General features: G+C 38.8%; 5 protein-coding genes across 5 annotated transcripts; 3 read left to right on the forward strand and 2 right to left on the reverse strand.

Moving 5' to 3' along the window:
• Nucleotides 1-220: 220 nt before the first annotated feature.
• LOC112194911 lies at nt 221-3,259 on the reverse strand. The gene is made up of 6 exons (XM_024335164.2): nt 2,759-3,259; nt 2,004-2,106; nt 1,430-1,485; nt 1,098-1,259; nt 818-931; nt 221-732 (listed from the first exon to the last, which is right to left on the reverse strand). The coding sequence occupies exons 1-6, from the start codon at nt 3,104-3,106 to the stop codon at nt 565-567; spliced, it is 951 nt and encodes a 316-aa protein (XP_024190932.1). The 5' UTR covers nt 3,107-3,259; the 3' UTR covers nt 221-564.
• A 4,768-nt stretch (nt 3,260-8,027) lies between these two features.
• On the forward strand, nt 8,028-11,991 carry LOC112193710. The gene is made up of 6 exons (XM_024333938.2): nt 8,028-8,822; nt 9,124-9,226; nt 9,898-9,953; nt 10,787-10,951; nt 11,416-11,529; nt 11,618-11,991. Exons 1-6 carry the CDS (start codon nt 8,193-8,195, stop codon nt 11,708-11,710), a joined length of 1,161 nt encoding a protein of 386 aa, XP_024189706.1. The 5' UTR covers nt 8,028-8,192; the 3' UTR covers nt 11,711-11,991.
• Nucleotides 11,992-13,226: 1,235 nt separating this feature from the next.
• LOC112192575 (protein HEAT INTOLERANT 4) lies at nt 13,227-14,261 on the forward strand. The gene has a single exon (XM_024332370.1). The coding sequence runs from the start codon at nt 13,227-13,229 to the stop codon at nt 14,259-14,261; it is 1,035 nt and encodes a 344-aa protein (XP_024188138.1).
• A 2,734-nt stretch (nt 14,262-16,995) lies between these two features.
• On the forward strand, nt 16,996-18,906 carry LOC112192302 (40S ribosomal protein S24-1). The gene is made up of 5 exons (XM_024331958.2): nt 16,996-17,175; nt 17,646-17,687; nt 17,807-17,977; nt 18,387-18,473; nt 18,555-18,906. Exons 1-5 carry the CDS (start codon nt 17,101-17,103, stop codon nt 18,585-18,587), a joined length of 408 nt encoding a protein of 135 aa, XP_024187726.1. The 5' UTR covers nt 16,996-17,100; the 3' UTR covers nt 18,588-18,906.
• Nucleotides 18,907-19,080: 174 nt separating this feature from the next.
• LOC112192299 (probable inactive poly [ADP-ribose] polymerase SRO2) lies at nt 19,081-20,963 on the reverse strand. The gene has a single exon (XM_024331957.2). The coding sequence runs from the start codon at nt 20,710-20,712 to the stop codon at nt 19,330-19,332; it is 1,383 nt and encodes a 460-aa protein (XP_024187725.1). The 5' UTR covers nt 20,713-20,963; the 3' UTR covers nt 19,081-19,329.
• Between the last annotated feature and the right edge of the window lie 684 nt (nt 20,964-21,647).

Genomic DNA, 21,647 nt, shown 5'->3' on the forward strand with positions numbered 1-21,647 from the left:
AGTGCACTAGCTGGACAACTGCAGTACATTCAAGCAGGACTCGGATTTTCTTTCGAGCATACCCTAGAGAAATAAAGAGTACCTGTAATGGCATGATGCAGAAGTATGTGTTTGTAAGCGTGCTAACAGTAATGCCATAAGTGTTGTCTATTTCAAATCATAGTGACATAGTCGTTGAGTTTGACCAATATGATTAAACTCTATGCATCTATCAAAAGAATGATCAAACTAGATGATGGCTCGTAAGAATCCTAAAAAATGTTGGGCGAGTGTTCGATTCCGGGTGATCGACGCCACAAAATTCACCCCGAGTGTTCCGGACACTGTTTGGCTATCTTATAAATGTAATGTTTTCCAAATAGTGAAAGCTACTTTTTCTGTTGAGAGCGCGCAATCTGGAGTTCAAAATTGTAGATTGCAGACCCTTCAAACGAAACTTGGAATTAACTAGTAAACCCTAGCAAATTTGTACATGTCATACAGAGAACCTGATACCATTTTGATGGTATATACAGTATGAAAGAGTTACCATGCCAAAAATTTGACCAAACAATACTCTTATCACTAGCTCTTGACAACAGTAACCCCTAAGAACGGGTGGGAATCGTCATATGGCCCTTCTTCAAGTGACCCTTCATCATAAAAGCCCCTCAACTGCGGGTAGTCTTTAAGTAGTTCCTTCTCAATCAAAGTATCATTTTCTTGTTGAGGAGTCCACAAGACCTCAACCGCCTACACGAAGAAAAGAATCATACATTAAGCACATATCCAAAGGAGAAACTCACAACTTAGTTTTCAAGAGTAATTCCATTCTTACCAGTATTTGATTAGAGGGAATGGATCCAAGACTCTGTAATGCTTTCTTCAAGTCACCAGAGCCATTGATGCTGGGCAACTTTGGTGCTCCTCGAGTAGCCACCAAAATCGTAACCTGATAATAATTCAATTTTAATAAAAGAACTAAGAGCTTGCATTCCTATATGCTAAAACAATCCTAGAAGTAGCCAACTGAAATCAAAACGCGGGTTTCATCCTTGGGTATACATGAAAACATCCATACCAGAATTAGAAAGGTTGCCATTTCATCTAAACCTTACCACTATATATTCTTTGTGGACTTCATTTGGTGACTGGCTTGTTGAACGCACAATAAAGTTGTTCACATTGGCGAGTGTCACTTCATCAAATTTAGCTGCTTCTTCCATAGAGAGTTGTTTGAAGCATTGCTCTGCATCTTCTGTCTCAGACTTTCGAGTAACCTATAAGCATTTAAGAAGTTATAATTGATTTCCTCAATATTTCTAATATCTAATTCTAGTAATGTTCTCTATTTTGGTCGCTCTCTATTCAACATTAGCCCCAGTATGAATCTAGTAATGTTTTCTGTTTTATAATATCAACATAGCTCGCGCAGATAAATAGAACTTACAGATGAATAACTTGAGATGCAATAATCAAGATTGTGAAGCAAAGATGTTGATGCCCCTGAAACCAAAGGTGTATAAAATTTGGATAAGAAAGAGAAAAGTAAAAGTAACAAGACTGTAGCTAGCTCAAAATATCAGGTAAGGTACTCCTGCAGAAAACTAATCCAAAAAGCTCAGTGCAAAATGTGCATCTCAATTTGTTGGAAAGCCATTAAGCCAGTTAATGTCTTCTTTGAAACCTTTTCATTCTTTCTTCAGTCTCTAAAAGTTAAACAACTGTTAAAGACAAGGAATAGTCTCTTTCACATAAATGTTCCACAGCATTGGAATTGGACATAGTGAAGCCACAAATTTCACCATCAACAAATCTTCTAATAAATCACCTGATTAACTACAATAACTAGCTGAAAATCTCCATTTAAAATCAATATTCAGAACTCAAATACTTATAGGGAACATAAACTGACCCTAACCAAACAGAAAAGAAGAAGAGGAAAAAAAAAGGTATTCTAAATTTAATGGATAACTAATAAAAATCAAATGAGCAGTGAATAACTGATCGATAAGACAGCTCACCTGTCAAAAGATGGCTCAAACCCGTAGACGTAGACATATCTGTAGTTTCAGTAAGTCGATTAAGATCTTTTTGAAGTGATTGCGCCTTGCCCACCAGACCAACCTTACAGAAGAATAATAGATTATAAACAGAACAACTTCTCCATTCAAATATCCAGAATAACAACAGAAGAGTCTTTACATTGCATCACCGTCCAATTAACAACATCAACACGTCCACCCTTTTCTAAAAGCTACGCTTTGTCTTATTACAGCTTAAAATGTCAAACTCTAATGCACACGATCCCCTACACTTTTTCTTTCGACGTTAAAGCCTCTCAATTGATTTTACTACCTTCTACAGATCATATAACACGCATTATAGGCTAGTAGCTTCACATGCTTTCGTCCAATTCCAAAACACTCTTGCATAAAACCTCAAATAATCCTCAAAGGTGTTTAACTTCTTGATCAATAAATCTAAACAAACTCTCCAAATCCCAGACTTCTTCGATTCGATACATTTCTTTTTTAGTAAGCAAATACGATACATCAGTTTCCTACCCTACCGAATTCTTGAAACAGAACAACTTCCAATAAGCAGACTGATCCACAAATCCAAATCTAATTAATAGATTAGTGAATTCTAGTAAGCAAATTAAAGAGTCCATGTCAAAATTTCTTTTCTACATTTCTATAGGATTGAGAAAACCTATCAAAATTTAACACTATTCAATTCATATATAAACAGAGAAGGCAAAGATCAAACTGTATACCTGAAGCTTGACGACGCTTGTTTTCCCAACACCAGCACAGCGGCAGATGACCGCCACACCAACCACAACCGCCATTAAAACCAAGAAGACGTAGAGTCCACCGTCCGACGAGGAAGACGGCGACGACGGCGAGCGGTGCCACGACCAAGAGTCCGATGAACCCGAAGACCCCGACCACGATGAAGACGAAGACGAAGACGAAGACGAAGAAGAAGAAGAATCTCCGCCGGAGGGGAACAGGCTTCCGCCGGACCGCCCACCCGTAGCGGCGGACGCGAAATTGGGGTCGGAAATCAATAGCAGAGCGAGCAATAACGCGGCGACGGTGGCCGGATTTCTCAACGCCATGGTGGGAATTTGGGGATTTTTGAATTGGAAGGAAGGTGGAGTTTGCTTTAGGGTTTTAAATTCAAGGCTTGTATAGCGGAAATCAGGATTATTCCTAATCTAATCTAATTAAGCTTTTAAACCATCGAATCTGTCCAAAACTTACGCGCTAAGCGTTGTCTTAGAGCATCTCCAACGGGTTAGTCAAAAAGCTTATGTCAAATTCTGATTTGAAGGATGACGTGTCGTAGTCATTTTTAACAAATTTTTAATCCAATAGATTAGTTATATTTAAATATTATTTTATTATTTTTTGAAATTTTTTATAACAAAAAGAAAACTATTTTTTTTTTATCTTTTCTTCATTATCTCTTCGATATGATCTTCTTTCTTTTTCTTCTTTCTGTTTCTTGTTTCTTCGATCTGATCTTCTTTCTTCTTCTTCATTTTGTTTCTTTTTTCTTCTTTGATGGGCAACAAGCCAACAATTGCAGGAGATAACTTTTCAATCCCAAAGCACCCAAACAAATCTTATTCCATCTACCCAAAGCACCCAAATAAGATCGAGTCTCACCCATCTACCCATTCATAATTGGAAAACCATTCACTCTTCTTCTTCTTCGGGGTTTAGTCTCCTTCTTGCTTCTGGGTCCAATCCCAAACTTCAGGGTTAAAAGTCGAAGACGCTCGGTGCCATAGCGGGAGCCTCCTCTCTGTTTCTTCATATGTTTTGGATCTGGAATTGGGCGGCAACGACCACCCTTCCGAGGTCAGTCTCTCCTTCGCAAAGCTTGGAATCATAACCCCGTTGAAGGACTAAGGGCTACGTCCAAGTCGACATCGGCCGATGTTATTGTGGGTCAATTGCATGAGAAGATGAGAACTAGAGAAGGAAAGAGAAAGAAGTTCTGTGGGGAAAGAAGCGAGAGAGAGAGACGAGAGAGAAATAATGATTAAAAAACAAAAGACAGATTGAGAGAACACTGTCAAATTTGACAGCCCAACTCTATATGTCATTTACACGTAGGAAAAGACCTATGGGCTGGAGTGCTTCCATATGTCTTTTGTTACCGGTAAAAGCCTCCACGTGGATTTGACACATCTATTGGAGATGGTCTTATGTACTTGTACATTTCATGAGCTCTTGTTATATGTCATAAAAAAAAAAAAACAGCTTTACTTGAAAATTATATGTTACTGGCAGCAGATTTTAGAAGCAACCCAAATATTACTTTTAAAGTTGTTATGGATCAAAGCTTGTTGTGAAGTTATTTGATGTAACGACAGTACTTTTAAAAGTATTGTATAGCAAACACAAAACTATTTTAGTTCACATCTAATTATTTTCACAACACAACAGCAACCGTTTTTTTTTTAAAGAGTTAATTCATTTCCAAGTCCAAAATTAATATTCTACATTAGATGTAATCTGCACATATTTTTTTGTTAATTGCGGTCCAGTGACTCACCTGTCACATTCTTTTTTTGCGTGTTAACTCAGCTGAGCGTATTGATGATATATTTTGTCATCCTATTCTACCCTTAATATTAAATTCCTTGAATGATGATTTGTTTTTTTTATCACAATTCATTATAATGATGCATTTAAGATTTTGTCAACTCATTATTATTGAAAGTTCCTTTGACGATTCCTTATACATAATATATAATTACTTTGAGTATTCTTCTCCTATTCATTTTGTATTTTCTGCTCCCATATTATTCCTCTCATCTTCTTGATCTACTTCCCTTTTCTTTTTCAACCTATTTCCTATTTGCACACCCTTTGTGGTAAAATTTTGTGTAGTGGGAGATGTTTGTTTGAGAGGGTTGGAAAAGGGGGCACTGTGTTCATCTTTCTTGCCAATTCTGCTGAATTATTTATACAATTTGGGACATCCTATAGGCTATGGAGAAAGAAAATCGGCAAAAGATAAAGACTTTTGTATTATTGTGGTGTGCAAAGCCTTCTGGACATTATAAGATAAGGTCAAAAGTGATATTTACGAAGACATTAGGAGGGGCTGCAAGACATTATAAGATGAGGAATTGCCCACAACATTGTAATTTGGTATTTGCCCTATTGTTGAGGATACATTTTAATTTGATCATTTGAAAAATATTTGATGGTACACGAAGGGCATCTGACCCCATGTTTTTTCCTTTCGAATGAAGGGGGGACTTGCAAGTTGCAACCCTTACATCCAATGCAATACTTTCATTCAATCAAAGGATAAAAGAAAATTAAACTTTTAGAAAAAGTTGGAAACTGAGGAGAAAGTGAGTCTTCTGGACTCTAAACCAAATATCTAAAACTGATTTTCCATAATAATAAAAGGATTAAGAAATGAAAATGAATAAAATTACTAATCATCACCTCTTAAAAAGATTTAGGGGGGTGTATTGTATTTGGATTTGTGTAGACTTTTTTCAAATGACAGACTTTTTGAAAAGTCCACAGACTCTTTAAAAAGTCGATAGACTGTTATGGATTTCTTAAAACCATTGATTTTAGCAACAGACTTTTCTTGATTCATGAAAATCTATATACTTTATTATGAATGACTTCTACAGATTTCCTAGGATGTACAAAATATATATATAAAAAAAAAAACAAATGCAGCCCAAACACAAAACAAAATAATAACTTGTTGTCTCTTCAATGCTCCAGTATCTTCTAATATAAATGGACTCAAATAAATGATTGTTAGTCTGTTTAGCGAGTTTGTTCTCATTCCTAATCTCCCAACAACATAAATATACAATATAGATCACTTGATGTTTATGGTTAATTATTCTCATCAATTTTGTTTTAGCCGATTAACATATATTGTAGCAATATTGATCAATGTCTTGATCTATAATCAATCAATTGAAATTCAATTATTTAACCTTTTTTTGAACCATAATATAAATTCAAATTAATGAGAATAATTAATTAATAAGATAAAATTTAGTATGGTTCAAGGTCTTAGGGTTAGACCACAATATTTGAGTTTTACGGTTTCATAAATCATTTTTATTGCTTTTAGGGTTCGAAGTATCACAATTGAAAAAAAAAAATCACATTCAACAACTACAATGAACATGTTGGGTATCAAAAAAAGTTGATATCATAAAAAATTAGAGAAAAGACAAAAAATTAAGAAAGAGAGATGATGAAGGACAAACTTCTTCGTGCGTAGAGAGAATAACTTTGATAGACCTTTTTTTTTTTTTGAAGAGGAAACTTTGATAGACTTTTTGAAATCTTTGGTGTGGAGGCTGGAAAATTATTGGAGTTTGTTATGTATAGTTAACACTACAAAGTCCATGATTATCCATGATTTTCTAATTCCATAAGTATGAATGATATTTTGAATACCTCTGTACTTTTATTCATTTTTAAAAGTCCTAATTGAATACCCCTAGATTTTGGTGGAATTCATGAAGTCTTTAAAAATCCTAATTGAATACCTCAAGACTTTCATGGACTGTTAAAAGTCTATATTGAATACACCCAAACTTTTAAATTCCATAGATTTCTTTAAAACTTCCACTAATTCCATATACAATACACCCCCCTTAGAAAAAGGGGTAGAGAGAGAAAACCCATGTTAGAACAAGCTTGGACTTCATAATCCATCATTAAATTGAGTACAAAGACCCAAATTGAACATTGCCACTAACCAGTCAATGTCAATGGCGTTCAAATCAAGAACCCATTTCCCGACATCTAAAAACCCAAATCCCCTGGCTAGCTAGATTTCTTGGATGTCATTGTACATTTGTACCCAAAACCAGAATCACATCAGAAGCACACACAGAGAGGGGGAGAGGTCGATCACAGACAGAGAGAAAAGCTAGTAGATCGAGTAGAGTAAAGCTCCGCTCCGAAGAGCATTATTAATGTAGGTAGTGATAGTGGTCATTATAGGGCATTATTGGACCGACCCGCATAAATCCTCGTCCACCTTGAACGCATAGTCCCCGCCACTTCCAATAATGCTGCTCATTACCGAAGCCTTCTTGGTCACGCATGGGATGGTTTCTATGGCTCGGAAAAGACGGTGTTTTGCGACTTAACAAAAATTTAAACAATACCATGGGCCCAAAATAGAACCCTAGCAGCCCAATTCCAGGCCCAACCAAAACACTTAGGGAAAACCCTAGGTGAGACTGCAGTCAAGCCGCTGCCACCGCCATACATTACTCGCCGTAGTTCGACGCTTGCGCTACCACCACCATTGATGACACCCTTTTGGATACCACCCAATCACCCATACCAGCAAGAAATCCAAACAGAAATGGATCCCATTCCAGTAGAAGATAACAAACCCCACCACCATACTCGATACCCAAAATCAGCCTGGCATCCACCTCTGCAGGGGAAGGAGAATCGAGAGCACCAATCGCTTCACCCACGAGCCCACCTCTGTATAGCCGGTCAACCACCAGATCACCATCACTTCCGCCATCAGAAGCTTGAGAGAGAAAAGTAGGCAGGTTTCGACGGAGAGGCCCGTCTTCACCTCCACAGTTTGGACCATAGAAGGAGGCACAACCATCCTTCCAGATCTGAAGTACACGGCCTCCACCAGCAAAATGAGGCGGAGGAGAGAACTCTCTTTCGAGAGGCAGAAACATGTTTCTCTTAATTCATTAATATAATGATTTGGTATTGCATAGATACTCGGATGTAAATCTAAATGTGCAACGATTGAAAATAAAACAATTCAACTTAAAAACAATTTTTTCCACCATTAAATGTATATTCAAAATTGGTTGAGAGCATGATTTTCTAGATCAATTACACATGAACCAGGTGAACATGCTCGGTGAACTAGTAACTTTGCTAACACATACCATTACTTAACTTGTGTATTTTCCCCATTACACATGCAAGTCACGTGCCCCATATTTACCATCATGTATGATGAGATACACGAATCACAGTGAGATGGACTGCGATCATGGGGGTCAATGAGAATATGGGAAGACGAAGATGAGGCTGAGATTGAATCGAACCGAAATCGACACCTGCATGGCCACTAGCCACAACTCCTCCCCTTAGATTTTTCCCAAACCCACCTCCCACCCCTCCTCCAATCACACAACCCAAATCTCCATGGCAATAACTGCTTCTTTGCTCCAACCCAATCCCCTGAAATGGAACCAAACCCACCACCACCCTCACCCTCTTCTCTTCTCCCCTTTCCGCCCCAATATACTCAAACTCAACACCCCGCAATCTTTCAAGCTCAAATGCTCCTCCTCCGAATCCAAACCAGACCTCGTGGCAGTGAAACCGAACCCAATAGAGGTTTTAGCAGATAAGCTCTTGAAGGCTCTCAAGGCGCTGAGGAAGCCCGCAATGGCGGCGGTGTTATTGGGCCTGGTGTTGATGTCCGACCCGAACTCGGCTTTGGCCGCCTCGGGCGGTCGGGTCGGGGGCAAGGCCTTCTCGTCGCGCTCGAATTCTTCGTCGTCGTCGAGGAGTTACTCGGTGCCGAGGACGTCGAGGCCGGATTACTCGTACTCTGCGCCTTACTACGCGCCTTCGCCGTTCGGGTTTAGCGGCGGAGGAGGCGGGTTTTATATGGGCCCGGCGGTCGGGGTCGGAGTCGGAGCCGGGTCGAGTTTCTTTCTGATTTTGACGGGTTTTGCGGCGTTTGTTTTGGTTTCGGGTTTTCTTTCGGATCGGTCTGAGGGGAGTGTGCTTACTGCTACTGAGAAAACTACTGTTTTGAAGTTGCAGGTATGATTGAGTTGACATTGTTTTAGTATTGGAGGTGTTTAGTTTCGAAATGTGTGATTGAATGCTTACAATGGTGTTTGAGACTCTGAGTACTTAGCTAGAATGCATTAAGATTTTCGGGTTCGGAGGAATTTGTGTGAAGCTTGTAACCTATGCACTGATATTTAGCATCGTACTGGCTTTGACACCAATTTTGATCGGGTGGTGATGGAGTTTAGTTTAATGTTTTGTTGGATTTCGATGGACAAGGTGGTCTCTATAGCTTCACCATTTTTGTTGTTGTTGTTGTTGTGTTTCTAAGGTTGGTTTGTTGGGATTGGGGCGAACACTACAGAGGGATCTTGATCGGATTGCCGATACTGCAGATACTTCTACCCCCGAGGGATTGAGCTATGTTCTGACAGGTGAGCTTTATCATTCAGTCTCTTCTCGTTCGGTTGTAGTTTATTTTTCCTCAAAGGAACTATCGGTTTCCTATTTGGGTCAGGTTATGCACATTTAATATGGTTGAAATGTGATTTAAAATATTTGAGTCCTTAATACTAATTCAGATGTCAGACTCGCTGTAGTTGTGGTTTTGAGGGATTTATTAATAATTATATTTGTGGAGAAAAATGTAGTGTATTGCTGTCAAATTGTCAGTCATACATTTGAAATGTTATTTCACTATTCAAAAAAATATAACGGGAAGGTGTTTTGCTTTGAAAGAATGAAAGGTTTGGAAAGAACAGTTGGATATGACCATTTACTGGCTGGAGTATGATATGGTAGTGTTCTGTGGCGCAAGATAATGATTACTGTATAACCATTCACTTTCACAGGGACCTTCCTATTTGGCATTTTATTTTCAAGAGCTCCTCAGAGATGCTAATCTTAGTATTCACACTTTGGGCTGGATTAAGACTTTTAATGATTTCTGATTATTGTAAATTGGGGACAAATTATTGTATGAGCTAGTAGCTATTGAGGCTGCATCTGCTATTATATACAAACCATTGCAAAAAAAAATGTAATTTTTAATTTTTTTAATTTTCCTGTAAGCTTTCTGATGCAACTCTATTACATTTGGTTGCAGAGACAACACTAGCATTGCTTAGGCATCCTGATTATTGCATCTCAGGTTATTCGTCGGTAAGTTCGATATCCTTCCGTAGAATACTTGGTATATGCACACAGGTGAATGAATAAATTTGGTGCACCAGTCTTGTTGACTTGACTACTTATCAAGGTGGTGGAAACCTTAGGAAGAGACAATAGTAATAAATCAAAGGGGTTCCTTTTCTCCCTCAAGATAATTGTTACCGAAAATTATGAGATAATACATGCATATATGTATGATGGGATTGGTAGCTGGTACAATAACCAAACAACGTAAACATTTTTTTAGAGTGAAATAGTAACTTCTATAGCATTTTATGGGCACATATGCAAGGCTCTTAAATTACCTGATATTTTACCTCTCTTTAGAAAAATGAGAAAGGAGGGGGTTTAATAGACATTCACAAGGAAATAGAATTCAGTGTCATACTGGTGCTGCTTTGTTTTACGGTCATATGAGTTTGTGTCCTTCAAGGACACATAAGTAATTCCTTCTACTGCTTCTTAAACTTATAATTTACCCAAAAAACAAGATGTGAGGAGTAGCTTTCATATCTTATGCAGATAATGATGTAAGCTTTCTATATTGTCTTTTCAGCTTATAAATGAGGGAGGGGAAGGGTGTGGGGAGGATATGCATACTTCAGTTATATAATGATGTAATAGTTAATGCTCTTACTTTCTTTTCATTGTAAACAAACTGGAACATAGCCTAGGTGCTCCACATACTAGAGTAACAAGAGATAGTTTGTGCATGAACATGTCTTTAATTTGGATTTTTTCACGGAGTACTTGAATATAGGGATCAAAACAGAAAATGTAACTACTTCTAGATATAAGGAATATAACTTTTGGCATTCTCGTAGGTATCTCTGAAGAGAAGCATAGAGGATGCAGAGAAAGGCTTCAATCAACTTTCTATTGAAGAAAGGGGTAAATTTGATGAAGAGACACTTGTCAATGTGAACAGCATAAGAAGGCGGAGCTCAACGAGCCAGAGATCTAATGGATTCCGCAATGAATACATAGTGGTAAGGTCAACTGAGCTAACCTGTCTTAAAGTACATGACCAGCTTTTGGTGTCAGTAGTTATTGTTCAATCTAAGCATATTCTGGTATGGAGGCTCTGATTGCTTATTATGCAAGTTGGATAATGTGGGGTCTTTAGTACTTGTGAAAGTGGACATCCTTGGCAAGCTTTAGTATCACTGTGAAGCCTACTTGACATACTTGATTTACTTCGATTAGCTCTCTGTTTTTCCTGTTTCCCATAAGAATGCGTATAGACCTCATTTTTGGACAATAGTATATACTTTGCCTATATATATTGTGGTGTCTACATATGGATATGTTGCGTTAACGTGATAAGCAATCATCATTCTTCTTTTGTAGATCTTAAGGTTGCCATATGATATGTTTAATGTCTCATCCTTTCTCATCTTTTATATATAATAAATAGATATGTAATTCTTTTCCTGATATGAATTTCTACCAGATAACAATATTGGTGGCTGCTGAAGGAGTGCATAAGTTACCCGCCATCAATGGCAGCGGTGACTTGAAGGAAGCATTGCAAAAGCTCGCATCCATTCCGTCGAACAAGATATTAGTAAGAACAGAAGTCTTAGTTTTAGTTTTAACTTGTAAATTTCTCCTTTTGAATTGTGCTTGATATATATTTTCTTCTTTTCTTGCAGGCAGTAGAGGTGTTGTGGACTCCTCAGAATGAAAATGACACACTGTCGGAGCGTGAACTACTTGAAGATTACCCACTTCTGAGGCCTTTGTGAGATAACATTTGGGCTCCCCTGCACTATGCAGCAGGAGGCATGAAGTTTTTAGGTAATGTGTCTGAGATGTACAGAAATAATACATATGTAATACAAAGAGACTTCTATATTTAGCTTAGAGTTTCACCACGTTAACTATAATCCTTTGTATGGTAAGTAAAATTTAGCATACCGAAATCTATACTACATAACTGGCCAGATGAAATATGGCATTTTTTAGAGTAATGAGTACTTGTAATCTTTTAAACGCATAGGTGCTAATTATATTGTCTTGGCAAACATCTTCTTTTTGTATCTTCTGCTCCATTTGTCCTTTTCTTTCTTTCTTTCTTTCTCAAGAACGTTTAGAAGGACACGCCCAATCTTCAGCAAGGAACTTAGGAATTAGGATGCTATCCTGTAATTTTCTTTTCATCCAAAAATTAGTTTTTTTTTTTTTGAAGGGCCAAAAATTAGTTTTGACTTTTGAGTCTGGCAGAATGTGCCAATGTGGTACTTAAAATGCTAAATTAGTTTGTAATGAAGCAACAAAGTTTAGTGGGTTTGCAGAATTGCTAATGGGAAGGGGGGGGGGGGAGACTTTTCAGCCATCTCTCAGCCCACCTTTCTAACTAAAAAGGTCCTCCTTAATAGGATCTTAGAATAAAGACTTAATAAAAACTTTCAAATTAACAATTGAGTGTGTTATAGTCAAACAATGATTGGTTAGAAAGTCATTATTGAGTTTGATATTCTAAGTTCCTTATTAATGAAACACGATATGTGGTTTAGTGGTTGAGTGTACAGTCTGGGAACCTCACAACCCTCGTTCGATCTAAGAATTTGTTGCTTGTAGCCAGTGCGAGGAAGAGTTCTGACAATACCTCTCGACTGTGGATTATAGACGTTTTGGGGTACTATAAGACTCGATCAAAAAAAAGAAAATTACGTAGTTCAATACTAAATCATTAATTAACAGTGATTAAGACATTTGTAATTTTTTGTCTCATCTACTTTTATTAGGAATCAGGATCGTCAAAGTTACGAGTTTTCCATAAAAAATTAGGTTACTTATTAGTCATATTAGGACACAGTTTCATAAATCTAATCAAATTAACGAGTTGTAGCTTATAAATACGTTGTTACAGGCTCACGTTTCTAATAAAATTTTGAATTTCGGACATACTAAGAGAGCCTCGATAAACTCCATCAAAAACCATCAAAAGTAATTGCCCCATTGATAGCCTCTCTACACAACACCCGGTGGTTACAAACACTTAACCCTCACATAACACCCAAATTCGAAATTTCAATTTTGAAATTTAGGTGCGAAACCGAAAAAAGAATATCCCGATAATTTTTTTTATTTTTTTTGGCAAGTGTAGAATTTTCTAGCTTCGTTTTCACGCGCTCTCTGACTCCTTTGCGTTTAAATTCCTAGGGTTACTGGCCAAAACCAAAACAAACACCTTCTTCACCAAACCCCAAATTCTCCATTAGCCGTTTCTCTCTATCTGTCGAAAATTCAAACCCTACAATGAGGAAAGGAGCCAAGAGAAAGGCCCGGCCAGCGGCGGCGACGGAGGAAGCCGCCACCAAGCCCAAAGCCACCGCCACACGCGCCAAGCGCGTCAAGGCCTCGCAGCCGCAGCCGGAACCGGAATACGTAGAAGAGCAGCGCAACCTTCAAGATCTATGGAAGGCGGCGTTCCCGGTAGGCACCGAGTGGGATCGGCTGGAGTCAATCTATCAATACGACTGGGATTTCTCGAATCTCGAGAAGGAGTTCGAAGAAGAAGGAGGCAAGTTTCATGGAATCGGGGACAACAAAGTCTACCTCTTTGGCCAGACGGAGACCTCGTCGCCGTCGCAGCCGGTGCTGATCCCGACGCTTGTGGCCGTCGTGGCGCCTCGGCCGCCGTCGATGGAGATAGGGATTCGGTCCGTCCAGAGAGAAGATAAGGAGATAGTGCCGATGAGGCAGATGAAGATGGACTGGATCCCTTACATTCCTCTGGAGGAGAGAGAAGGGTGGAATTCCGAAAGGGCGAAGAAGTCCGATTCGAATTTGCCGCAGATTTTTGTGCTGGGGTGTACTCAGAGGAAGGCTGGGTTGAAGCAGATGAAGGAGGAGCGGTGGATGAAGTTCCAGTATTGTATGCCGTATTTGATGAACCCGAACGAGGAGGAGAAAGAGCAGAGTACTGTGGTGGATATACTCTTTCCCCGCGAGCCGCAAGCACCACTGTTTGTACAATTCGATTGGGAATTTGATGAGGTCGAGGAGTACACCGATGAGCTGATAAAGGCGGAGGAGTTGAGTGAGGATAAGAAGGAGGCGTTCATGGAGTTTGTGAGGGAGGAGGTGAAGAAAGCGAAGAAGAAGATTCGAGAGGAGAGGGAGGCGAAGAAGAAGCTCATGGAGGACCCTAAGTATCAGGAGGCGAAAATGTTCTATGAGAATATGAGGCTTTATAAGATTTACCCGGTGCAAACGCCGAACACTCCTGTGATAGAGATGAAGTCTAAGTATATCAACTACTACTACGGAAGCGCCCATGAGATTATTTGAGCTTGCGCAATTGATATCCTGAGCCTTCCTTGTTTGGCTTTAAAGCTGCTGAATTAGGTTAGGTATTCCCTGTACCTGTTAAAGAATTTTGGGCTTAGTTCTACCAGAATGGAATTTTCTCAGAGTAAACTTATTGTTGTTGTTTATTATTTTGAGGCTTATGCAAGGAATTTTTAGATGAATTCGATTTTGCCTGTCTGAGTTTTATATATGTTGTTGGATTGCTCTCTATTTCGATTATGTTAGTTGATGCATTGACTTTTTACAAATCTGTACGTTGAAACCATTAGGAAGGAATGGCTAGCTTCTTGGCTGCAAACAACTAATTTTGGTTTGGATCCTTTTGGTTAGCTACCAACTGGACACTAGTTGTGGGATATATCAATCCTGGTTAATCTTATTCATTTGGTACCATTGGAACTGCATATTTTGCTAAACTCAGGGTTATAGAATCACATCTTTCAGAGTCCGCTTTATCTGTTTCATTAATTATTGTAATATTTGCAGATGATAAGTTGAAGAAAGTGTGAAGAACCTCTTTTTGACTTCATTCCTTTTAGTTATAACGAGGAATGAAAAAGCAATTGAAATTTATGGTCTTTTTAGATATCAAGACTCTGACTTGTACACATCCGGTCTATACTTAAGTCTTCAGAAGGCATCAGACTTACCAAATCACCAGTTTTTGAAATGCACTTCACTTCCGAATTCAGGAAGTGGTAGATTGTATCCCTACCTTCGATGATACTCAGACATTGCTTTTGGTCCTTTTGGTGTTCTGCCAACTATACTCCTGACCTATTTGTGGAACCACATTTTTTTCTTTTGTTGGTAGTCCTATGCCTAGCAGAATGTGTAAAACTGGTGGAGAGCTTCAGTCCTCTTTAACAAGTCTATGCTAGATGAATTGTGTGCTTGTTAGGTTCTCTATCTTGTGGAGATACAAGGACTCTTTAAGTTGGAATATGATCCCAAACATCACATCATTTAATAAGTGCCCAAAAGGCCTCCCACTATACCACAGAATAGCATTGATGAGGTGCTGAGGACCAATTATTTTTATCTCCTTGTATCTCTTATTGGTTTATCAGGGTTTTTTGTGTGCGGTGTTATGCTAATTTCGTAGGGGTTTCTTGAGGTCTTGTTCTATCAACATCAGATATTTAGCTATAAGGTGCTTTTTTTTATCGACATTGAAGTTTATGGTGGTTTGCTGTTCTCTGTGTGGATGATGAACTTTGAGTTTTCATTTGTTTTACTGCAATGATGACAAAATCTAACGCTTGTTTCTCAAGAGCATTCGCTGTGGCCACCTAAGAGCTTTTGCCTTCGCTAGGCTTGAGAGCTCATGCTGTTTCTTTTCTTGGATCTCTCTTTTTCTTTTTCTTTTTTGGGTCAGATTTCTTGGATCTCTGATGCTTTCTTTAGAGAAGTTTAATTTTTCCCCCCGGATTTACTGATGTAAATAATTTGTTGGAGATGGAGTTAGAGTCATTGGAGATTGATGAGTTCCAAGTATGAGAGATGAACACATTCTCTCATGTTGACTGTTACAATACGGATGCAACTCAAGGAAATAAGCCTGGGAAGATGATGCTACACATTGTTTTTTGAAGTCAATCTGCAGGAATTCAGTGACTTTTGAACAGTTCTTTTGTATGCTATGCTTGAAGCATGAGAGTAGCATCTAGATGTAGAACATAAAATCAGTTGGCTTTTGTGTAGAATTTCTTTCGTTGTGTCTTTGTTCATCTGCATAGAGCCATAGATTGAGATATTGGTAGTCTGTTGAAGGAGTTCATTTTTTCACTGTTCCTTTTTGGGGATTTAGAAATTGTCATATGCCCCGTAGAACAGGAAAGCTTTTTAACTTCTCATCTAGTTGCTGGAATACTGTACAGATCACACTAGAAGCAGAAAATAACCTGCTTGTTATGGTATTTTCAAAACCATCCAGGTTTTTTACGGCAAGATTTAGTTCTTGATTCCAGTACCAAGCCAAAGTGCCACCAATTCGGATACCTAATGTTATCTGGTTTTCATAATTGCATGATTAGAGACTCAAAATAAGCTTCCATTTTTGGTTTTCTATCTTCAATCTTCTGTTTCTGTTGGCCAACTGGTATGCTAGTTTCGTTAGATTACATCAAATTTCAGCACGCACGGAAGCCTCATATACCAATCACCGCGAAAATTTAAAAACGTCCACTTTACAACGCGTATTAAGCAAATTCCTCTCTCATTTTTGTAGCATCCCCCTACTTAGTCTCCCTGCAGTTCATTCGGATGATGAATATCGACTTCTCTGCCCCTTAAACGTCGCGATTTTGTTCCTAAGGCACGAGATTTCCACCATCATCATCCAATGTCACACAATAGTGGAATCAAGCTATCCTCTTAGGATCAGTAATGGGGGACTTAAATCAAGTTCAAATTAGTTAAAGTAGTGATTTGATTGAGTATGAATACAGTGTACCAAGTTGACTTATTCGACAATTGAGCTCATATTTAGATCCGGAATATGATTCATTCTCACATTCTATTTCATAAGATCTTTTATTGGGTGTAGAACTAAATAAAAACCCGAAAGGAAAAAGCAAAAAAAAAAAAAAAAAAAAAAGCTGATTAGGTGGGCCACAAAGATTTAAACCCTACCCGGCCCAAACCCAAATAGACCCAAAACCCGCTGTCCTTCCCAAAACCCTAATCAAATATAAGGCGAGCTTTTGTTTCCCTACCCTCCCTCTCTACTTCAGCTGCCGTTGCATTCTGCGCCTCTTTGCCCTCTGGTTAGGTGTTTCCCAGTCTCAGGCGAACCCAAGCTCATTCAAAACCAACCATGGCGGATAACAAGGCAGTCACCATCCGCACCAGGAAGTTCATGACCAACCGCCTTCTCTCTCGCAAGCAATTCGTGAGTAAAAAACTCTTTTCGTCTTCCATCTTCAACTTCAGTTTTTTCAGTCTCCAATTTACACGTCTTGTTCCGAATATGAATTGCTTTTTTTTTTTTCAGCTGAATCTTTGCTTAGTGTGATATATGTATATATGTATATCCTCTTCCATTCAAACATCGTTGATCTGATTTGGCTAGTGTTATTTATAGTCCTCCGTTCAACTTCAGATTTTTAATTCCAAATATGAGTTAGTGTTTGTGCATTTATACTCTGAAATCAAACAGCATTGTTCTGGTTATGTATTTCTTGTTTACCGTAATATAATTTGGTTAGTCTTATTTTGTAGTCAGATCTCCAGGTTTATATGTGATCTGAGAAGGTTGAATGTTGAAATTATTTAGTGCTTTCATGGTAGCAGTTTATTTTAGGAGATTAATATTAGTTTAGAGTCTGATTGTAATTCTTTTGTTATTTTTGTTTGATATAGGTCATTGATGTTCTCCATCCAGGAAGGCCAAATGTTTCCAAGGTACGGTTTTAGTTTCAAGCACTTGTATAAAGTCTTGATAATGCTATATTTGTGGTGAATTTGATTTGCTTTGTATGCTTGTTTACTAATTAAATGAGTTTGGTTTGCTGTTTGTGTAGACGGAGCTGAAGGAGAAGCTAGCTAGAATGTATGAGGTTAAGGACACAAATGCAATCTTTGTTTTCAAGTTCAGAACTCACTTTGGTGGTGGTAAATCGACTGGGTTTGGGTTGATTTATGATTCTGTTGAGAATGCAAAGAAGTTCGAGCCCAAGTACAGGTTGATCAGGGTAAGTCCTCTGGGATTTAATATATCTAAGTTTGCGAGCACACCGGATGTCTTGATAGGTTATTATTAAATATTTGGAACTAGTCTTACTGGGCAAGTGTTTTTCAAATCTTTTTCTGTTTATTCATCAATTTCCGAGTAGTCCTATGTGAAGACTTACCTTAGATCACTGCATGATTTTTCAATTGCTTTGTTTGGCTTTTCGTTTTAAATTCAGATTGCATTGTGGTTCTTTGTTTCTATTAGTTAGTTGTCCTTTTAGTTTCTTTCTGGCATTTCTGTGTGCTAGAAGTTGGCATGATTTGATGATAAACCTGCCAACTCTTTCATTTGTTTCTCTTTTCTTGCTGGTTGTCTCTGGGCCTCTACATACCTTTGTTCATACGAATGACATATTGTTGGTTTTGCAGAATGGACTTGATACCAAGGTAGAGAAGTCAAGGAAGCAGTTGAAGGAGAGGAAGAACAGGGCAAAGAAGATTCGAGGAGTAAAGAAGGCAAGTCAATTGCCTTTGCATCATTAGCTTACGTTTATAGTTGCTTTTGCATCATTAGCTAACATTATAATTCTTTTGCAGACCAAGGCTGGAGATGCTGCCAAGAAGAAGTGAGAATAGTGATGTTGTTGCTGATTATGTAGCCATTGGTGCTTCTAGTAGCCATGTTTTTGCATTGAAATGAAATATTATCATCAGTTTGGATTTTAGAGGCAACTTTTGCTTAGTTTTGTTTTGTTTCGGATTTTTAGTACCCCTGATGTGGACTAAGTTCAGATATTTAGCGAAAATTTGCAGATTATATGTCGACTTTCATCATTTAGTTCTGGTTGTATCCCATTGCTTTGAAGATGCTTCTGAATGTTTTGACATTTGGCTATGGTAGCATGGTTTTCCTTGAGATCTTTACTTAATTCCATTGCCAAATTGGATACTTAAGTAACAACATTTTTGTGAATGTATGAATGATCGTTACATCTTTTTGAAATAAATTACGAGTTATATTATTAATGCAATTGCTGCAATTGGTTTACACGAACCAAAGACTTTACATCTAGTAATACTCGAACAGTATTTCAAAAAAAAAACTCATACAGTATTTACACTGTTAAGATATAAATTACATATTTTTTATATAAATTATAACTTATTATAAATTAAAAGTACTACTGATCCTTACTTATTACAGGATCAGATCTAAATACATATTTTTGATATAAATTATAACTTATTATAAATTAAAAGTAATACTGATCAAGTAGCTTCATTCCTTGTTCCTTCACTTGGCTTCATTCCTTGTTCCTTCACTTCGATCAGATTATGCGTGCATCCAGGACTAGGCATGTAACCATCATCTTCACACAGGTGACTTGTCTTGCTGCTGCTGCTGCTGCTGCTGCTGCTTCCTGATTCTGTAAGATTTGATTGCTGAAACCAACACACTGTCATTGCCAACAATGATTCTCACACATCGAGCCAGCTGACGTCGAGTTATCTTCTTAGCCCTGAAATCGCCGAGGCTTTTACTAAGCATGGCCGACTTCGGAGCAGGCAGCAACCCTGCAAGCACGGTCATCAGACCAGGGAGATAGATATCTCGTACTGATCCATTCTCCAGCTGCATTCCACCACCAACAGTACCGCTCCCATTAACAGTCGATGACATCAATTTCAAGGCTGAAATCAACTTGTCACCGGCTACGAGTCTCGCTTTTCGCTTCAGCTCCTCTCCTGTAATCTTCTTTGCCTTGAATTCGTCCAGCAATCTGACAATAATCTTCATTTCTTGGGGAGTCAAGAACCTCGTCAGCCCAGCCACCAGAGCAGCAGCAGTAACACGTCCAGGCCCTTTGTATCGAGCACTCCCCTGAGTAATAGCACTAGCAACACTCGCCGCCTGAGAAGTAGTAGCAGTAGTCTTCACATAAGCCTTCAAGTTAGCAGGACCCTTGAAGCTCACAACATAAGCAGGAAGAATATGCGAGTTCATGAATGCACTCCACACAAAATACTTCCTCGGATTCACAGCACTATCCACACCGGAATCAAACTCATTCGAGCCAGGAACACCTTGTTGAGAACCACTAGGCACCACTTCCATCTTCCCCAATATAACCCGGCACAGCAGCATATGCCTCAGCCCATCATCACCAACCTCCTCCAAGCCCAACGCCGCATCCAAAGCAAACTTAACCGGAATCAACTGGATCCGGCCACACTCATCCGCATTACGACTACTAAATCCACGATCCACTATCTCCACAATCTCATCCCTCGATCCGCTGTACCAAGCATACTTAATGTTCGCGTTTCCGTCGCATTTCTTCCCCACCGCCTCCGAAAAAACCCGAAACGTTTCGAACCTGGCCCGGTCGGTCAGCCCAGAAATCGATTTCTTGTGCGCCGCCACAACCTTCGCAACTCCTGCCGCCGGTCCCATACCCACAGCAAAGCTCGTGACAATATCCTCGTACTCCTCGCTCACATCATTCACTCTGAACATCATCCCATTTCCGGTGAAAGCCCCAAATTGATAAGTAGAATTCGATTCAACGGTTTCGCTCTCGCAATCGGACTCCGAATCTTCATCGTTCTGCTCACCGGAGTCGGAATCGGAATCGGAACCGGAAGGATTCGATTCGGAGCGACCCGACCCGGAATCTTGATCCTCCAAGATCATAGGAACCTCCTCCTCCTCCTCCTGGTGATAATCATCGGTGTCAATCCGGATCTGCTCCATATCGATATTAAAAGAAACGGCCCCTAATCGACGAGAATCGATTTCTTTTTTGATGGTGGTGGTGAGGTAGCAAGCCAACTCGGTTAGGTTTAGTGAGTATTCAGATCGAGAAATCGATTTTGAATTTGAAAATAAATAGAGAGAGAGAATTTGAAAATAAATAGAGAGAGAGAGAGAGAGAGGGAAACCCTAGAAAGATTTTAGTAATCGACGAGAATCGATTATGGGATGGAGGAGATTTCTCATTGTGAGCTTTCTATTTATATGGAGAGATATGGACGGTTTTTTCTCTAGAAGAAGAGTTGCGTGTCGATTACGCGCTGCCAGGCACATTCCTACTCCTTGAGGGATTCGGATTTGGTTTCTTTTTAATGTGGCATAAATGACGGTGCGTCGAAATTACGGGTCGCCCCTGATTTGTGACCGTTATCTGCTTCGGAAGATGGGTATTTTGGGGATTTTGGCAATCCAACTTTCATAGGGAAAACCTTTTTGTTTTGTACCTTTTCTCAACTTGGTTCTCCCTAATTTAACAAGGAACAATGACCGTTCATTCACGCGCATACCTTTTTTTTTTTTTGGTCATCACCTCTAATGGCAACTAGTGTTTTCGTTCAACGGTCACCTGTTGCGTTGAGATTTACCGAGTATTGGCTGAATTAGATTAGATCAATAGATTTATTGTTAGTGTAATTTGTGTATCGTAACTCAAAATTATAATACGACAAATAAATTATAGAGTTTAAAAATAACCAAATACAAATATAAATTTAAATAACTACTCTCCTAATAATAGTTGCAAGTATTTCAGTGGTATTATTTCAGTGGTTAGAGCATCCACTACCTAATGACGAAGTCATAGATTCGAGTCACCATGGAGTAGGAGTGAAATCTTTTGATCCTCGTTTTAAAAAAGTGAAAAAAAAAAAACTACT

Source organism: Rosa chinensis, chromosome 3 (assembly GCF_002994745.2).
Source record: "Rosa chinensis cultivar Old Blush chromosome 3, RchiOBHm-V2, whole genome shotgun sequence".
In the NCBI taxonomy this organism is placed as follows: Eukaryota; Viridiplantae; Streptophyta; class Magnoliopsida; order Rosales; family Rosaceae; genus Rosa; species Rosa chinensis.

What these genes read in the sequence shown, in the direction of transcription:
- LOC112194911 (XM_024335164.2), bottom strand. Translation starts at nt 3,106, where the DNA reads ATGGCGTTGAGAAATCCGGCCACCGTCGCCGCGTTATTGCTCGCTCTG. An exon ending in TCCACAAAGAATATATAGTG is followed by an intron (nt 932 to 1,097) that starts GTAAGGTTTAGA and finishes AATTATTATCAG; the next exon opens with GTTACGATTTTGGTGGCTAC. An exon ending in TTCCCTCTAATCAAATACTG is followed by an intron (nt 733 to 817) that starts GTAAGAATGGAA and finishes TTCTTCGTGTAG; the next exon opens with GCGGTTGAGGTCTTGTGGAC.
- LOC112193710 (XM_024333938.2), top strand. Translation starts at nt 8,193, where the DNA reads ATGGCAATAACTGCTTCTTTGCTCCAACCCAATCCCCTGAAATGGAAC. An exon ending in ATTGAGCTATGTTCTGACAG is followed by an intron (nt 9,227 to 9,897) that starts GTGAGCTTTATC and finishes ATTTGGTTGCAG; the next exon opens with AGACAACACTAGCATTGCTT. An exon ending in TCCGCAATGAATACATAGTG is followed by an intron (nt 10,952 to 11,415) that starts GTAAGGTCAACT and finishes AATTTCTACCAG; the next exon opens with ATAACAATATTGGTGGCTGC.
- LOC112192575 (XM_024332370.1), top strand. Translation starts at nt 13,227, where the DNA reads ATGAGGAAAGGAGCCAAGAGAAAGGCCCGGCCAGCGGCGGCGACGGAG.
- LOC112192302 (XM_024331958.2), top strand. Translation starts at nt 17,101, where the DNA reads ATGGCGGATAACAAGGCAGTCACCATCCGCACCAGGAAGTTCATGACC. An exon ending in CCAAGTACAGGTTGATCAGG is followed by an intron (nt 17,978 to 18,386) that starts GTAAGTCCTCTG and finishes TTGGTTTTGCAG; the next exon opens with AATGGACTTGATACCAAGGT. An exon ending in AGATTCGAGGAGTAAAGAAG is followed by an intron (nt 18,474 to 18,554) that starts GCAAGTCAATTG and finishes ATTCTTTTGCAG; the next exon opens with ACCAAGGCTGGAGATGCTGC.
- LOC112192299 (XM_024331957.2), bottom strand. Translation starts at nt 20,712, where the DNA reads ATGGAGCAGATCCGGATTGACACCGATGATTATCACCAGGAGGAGGAG.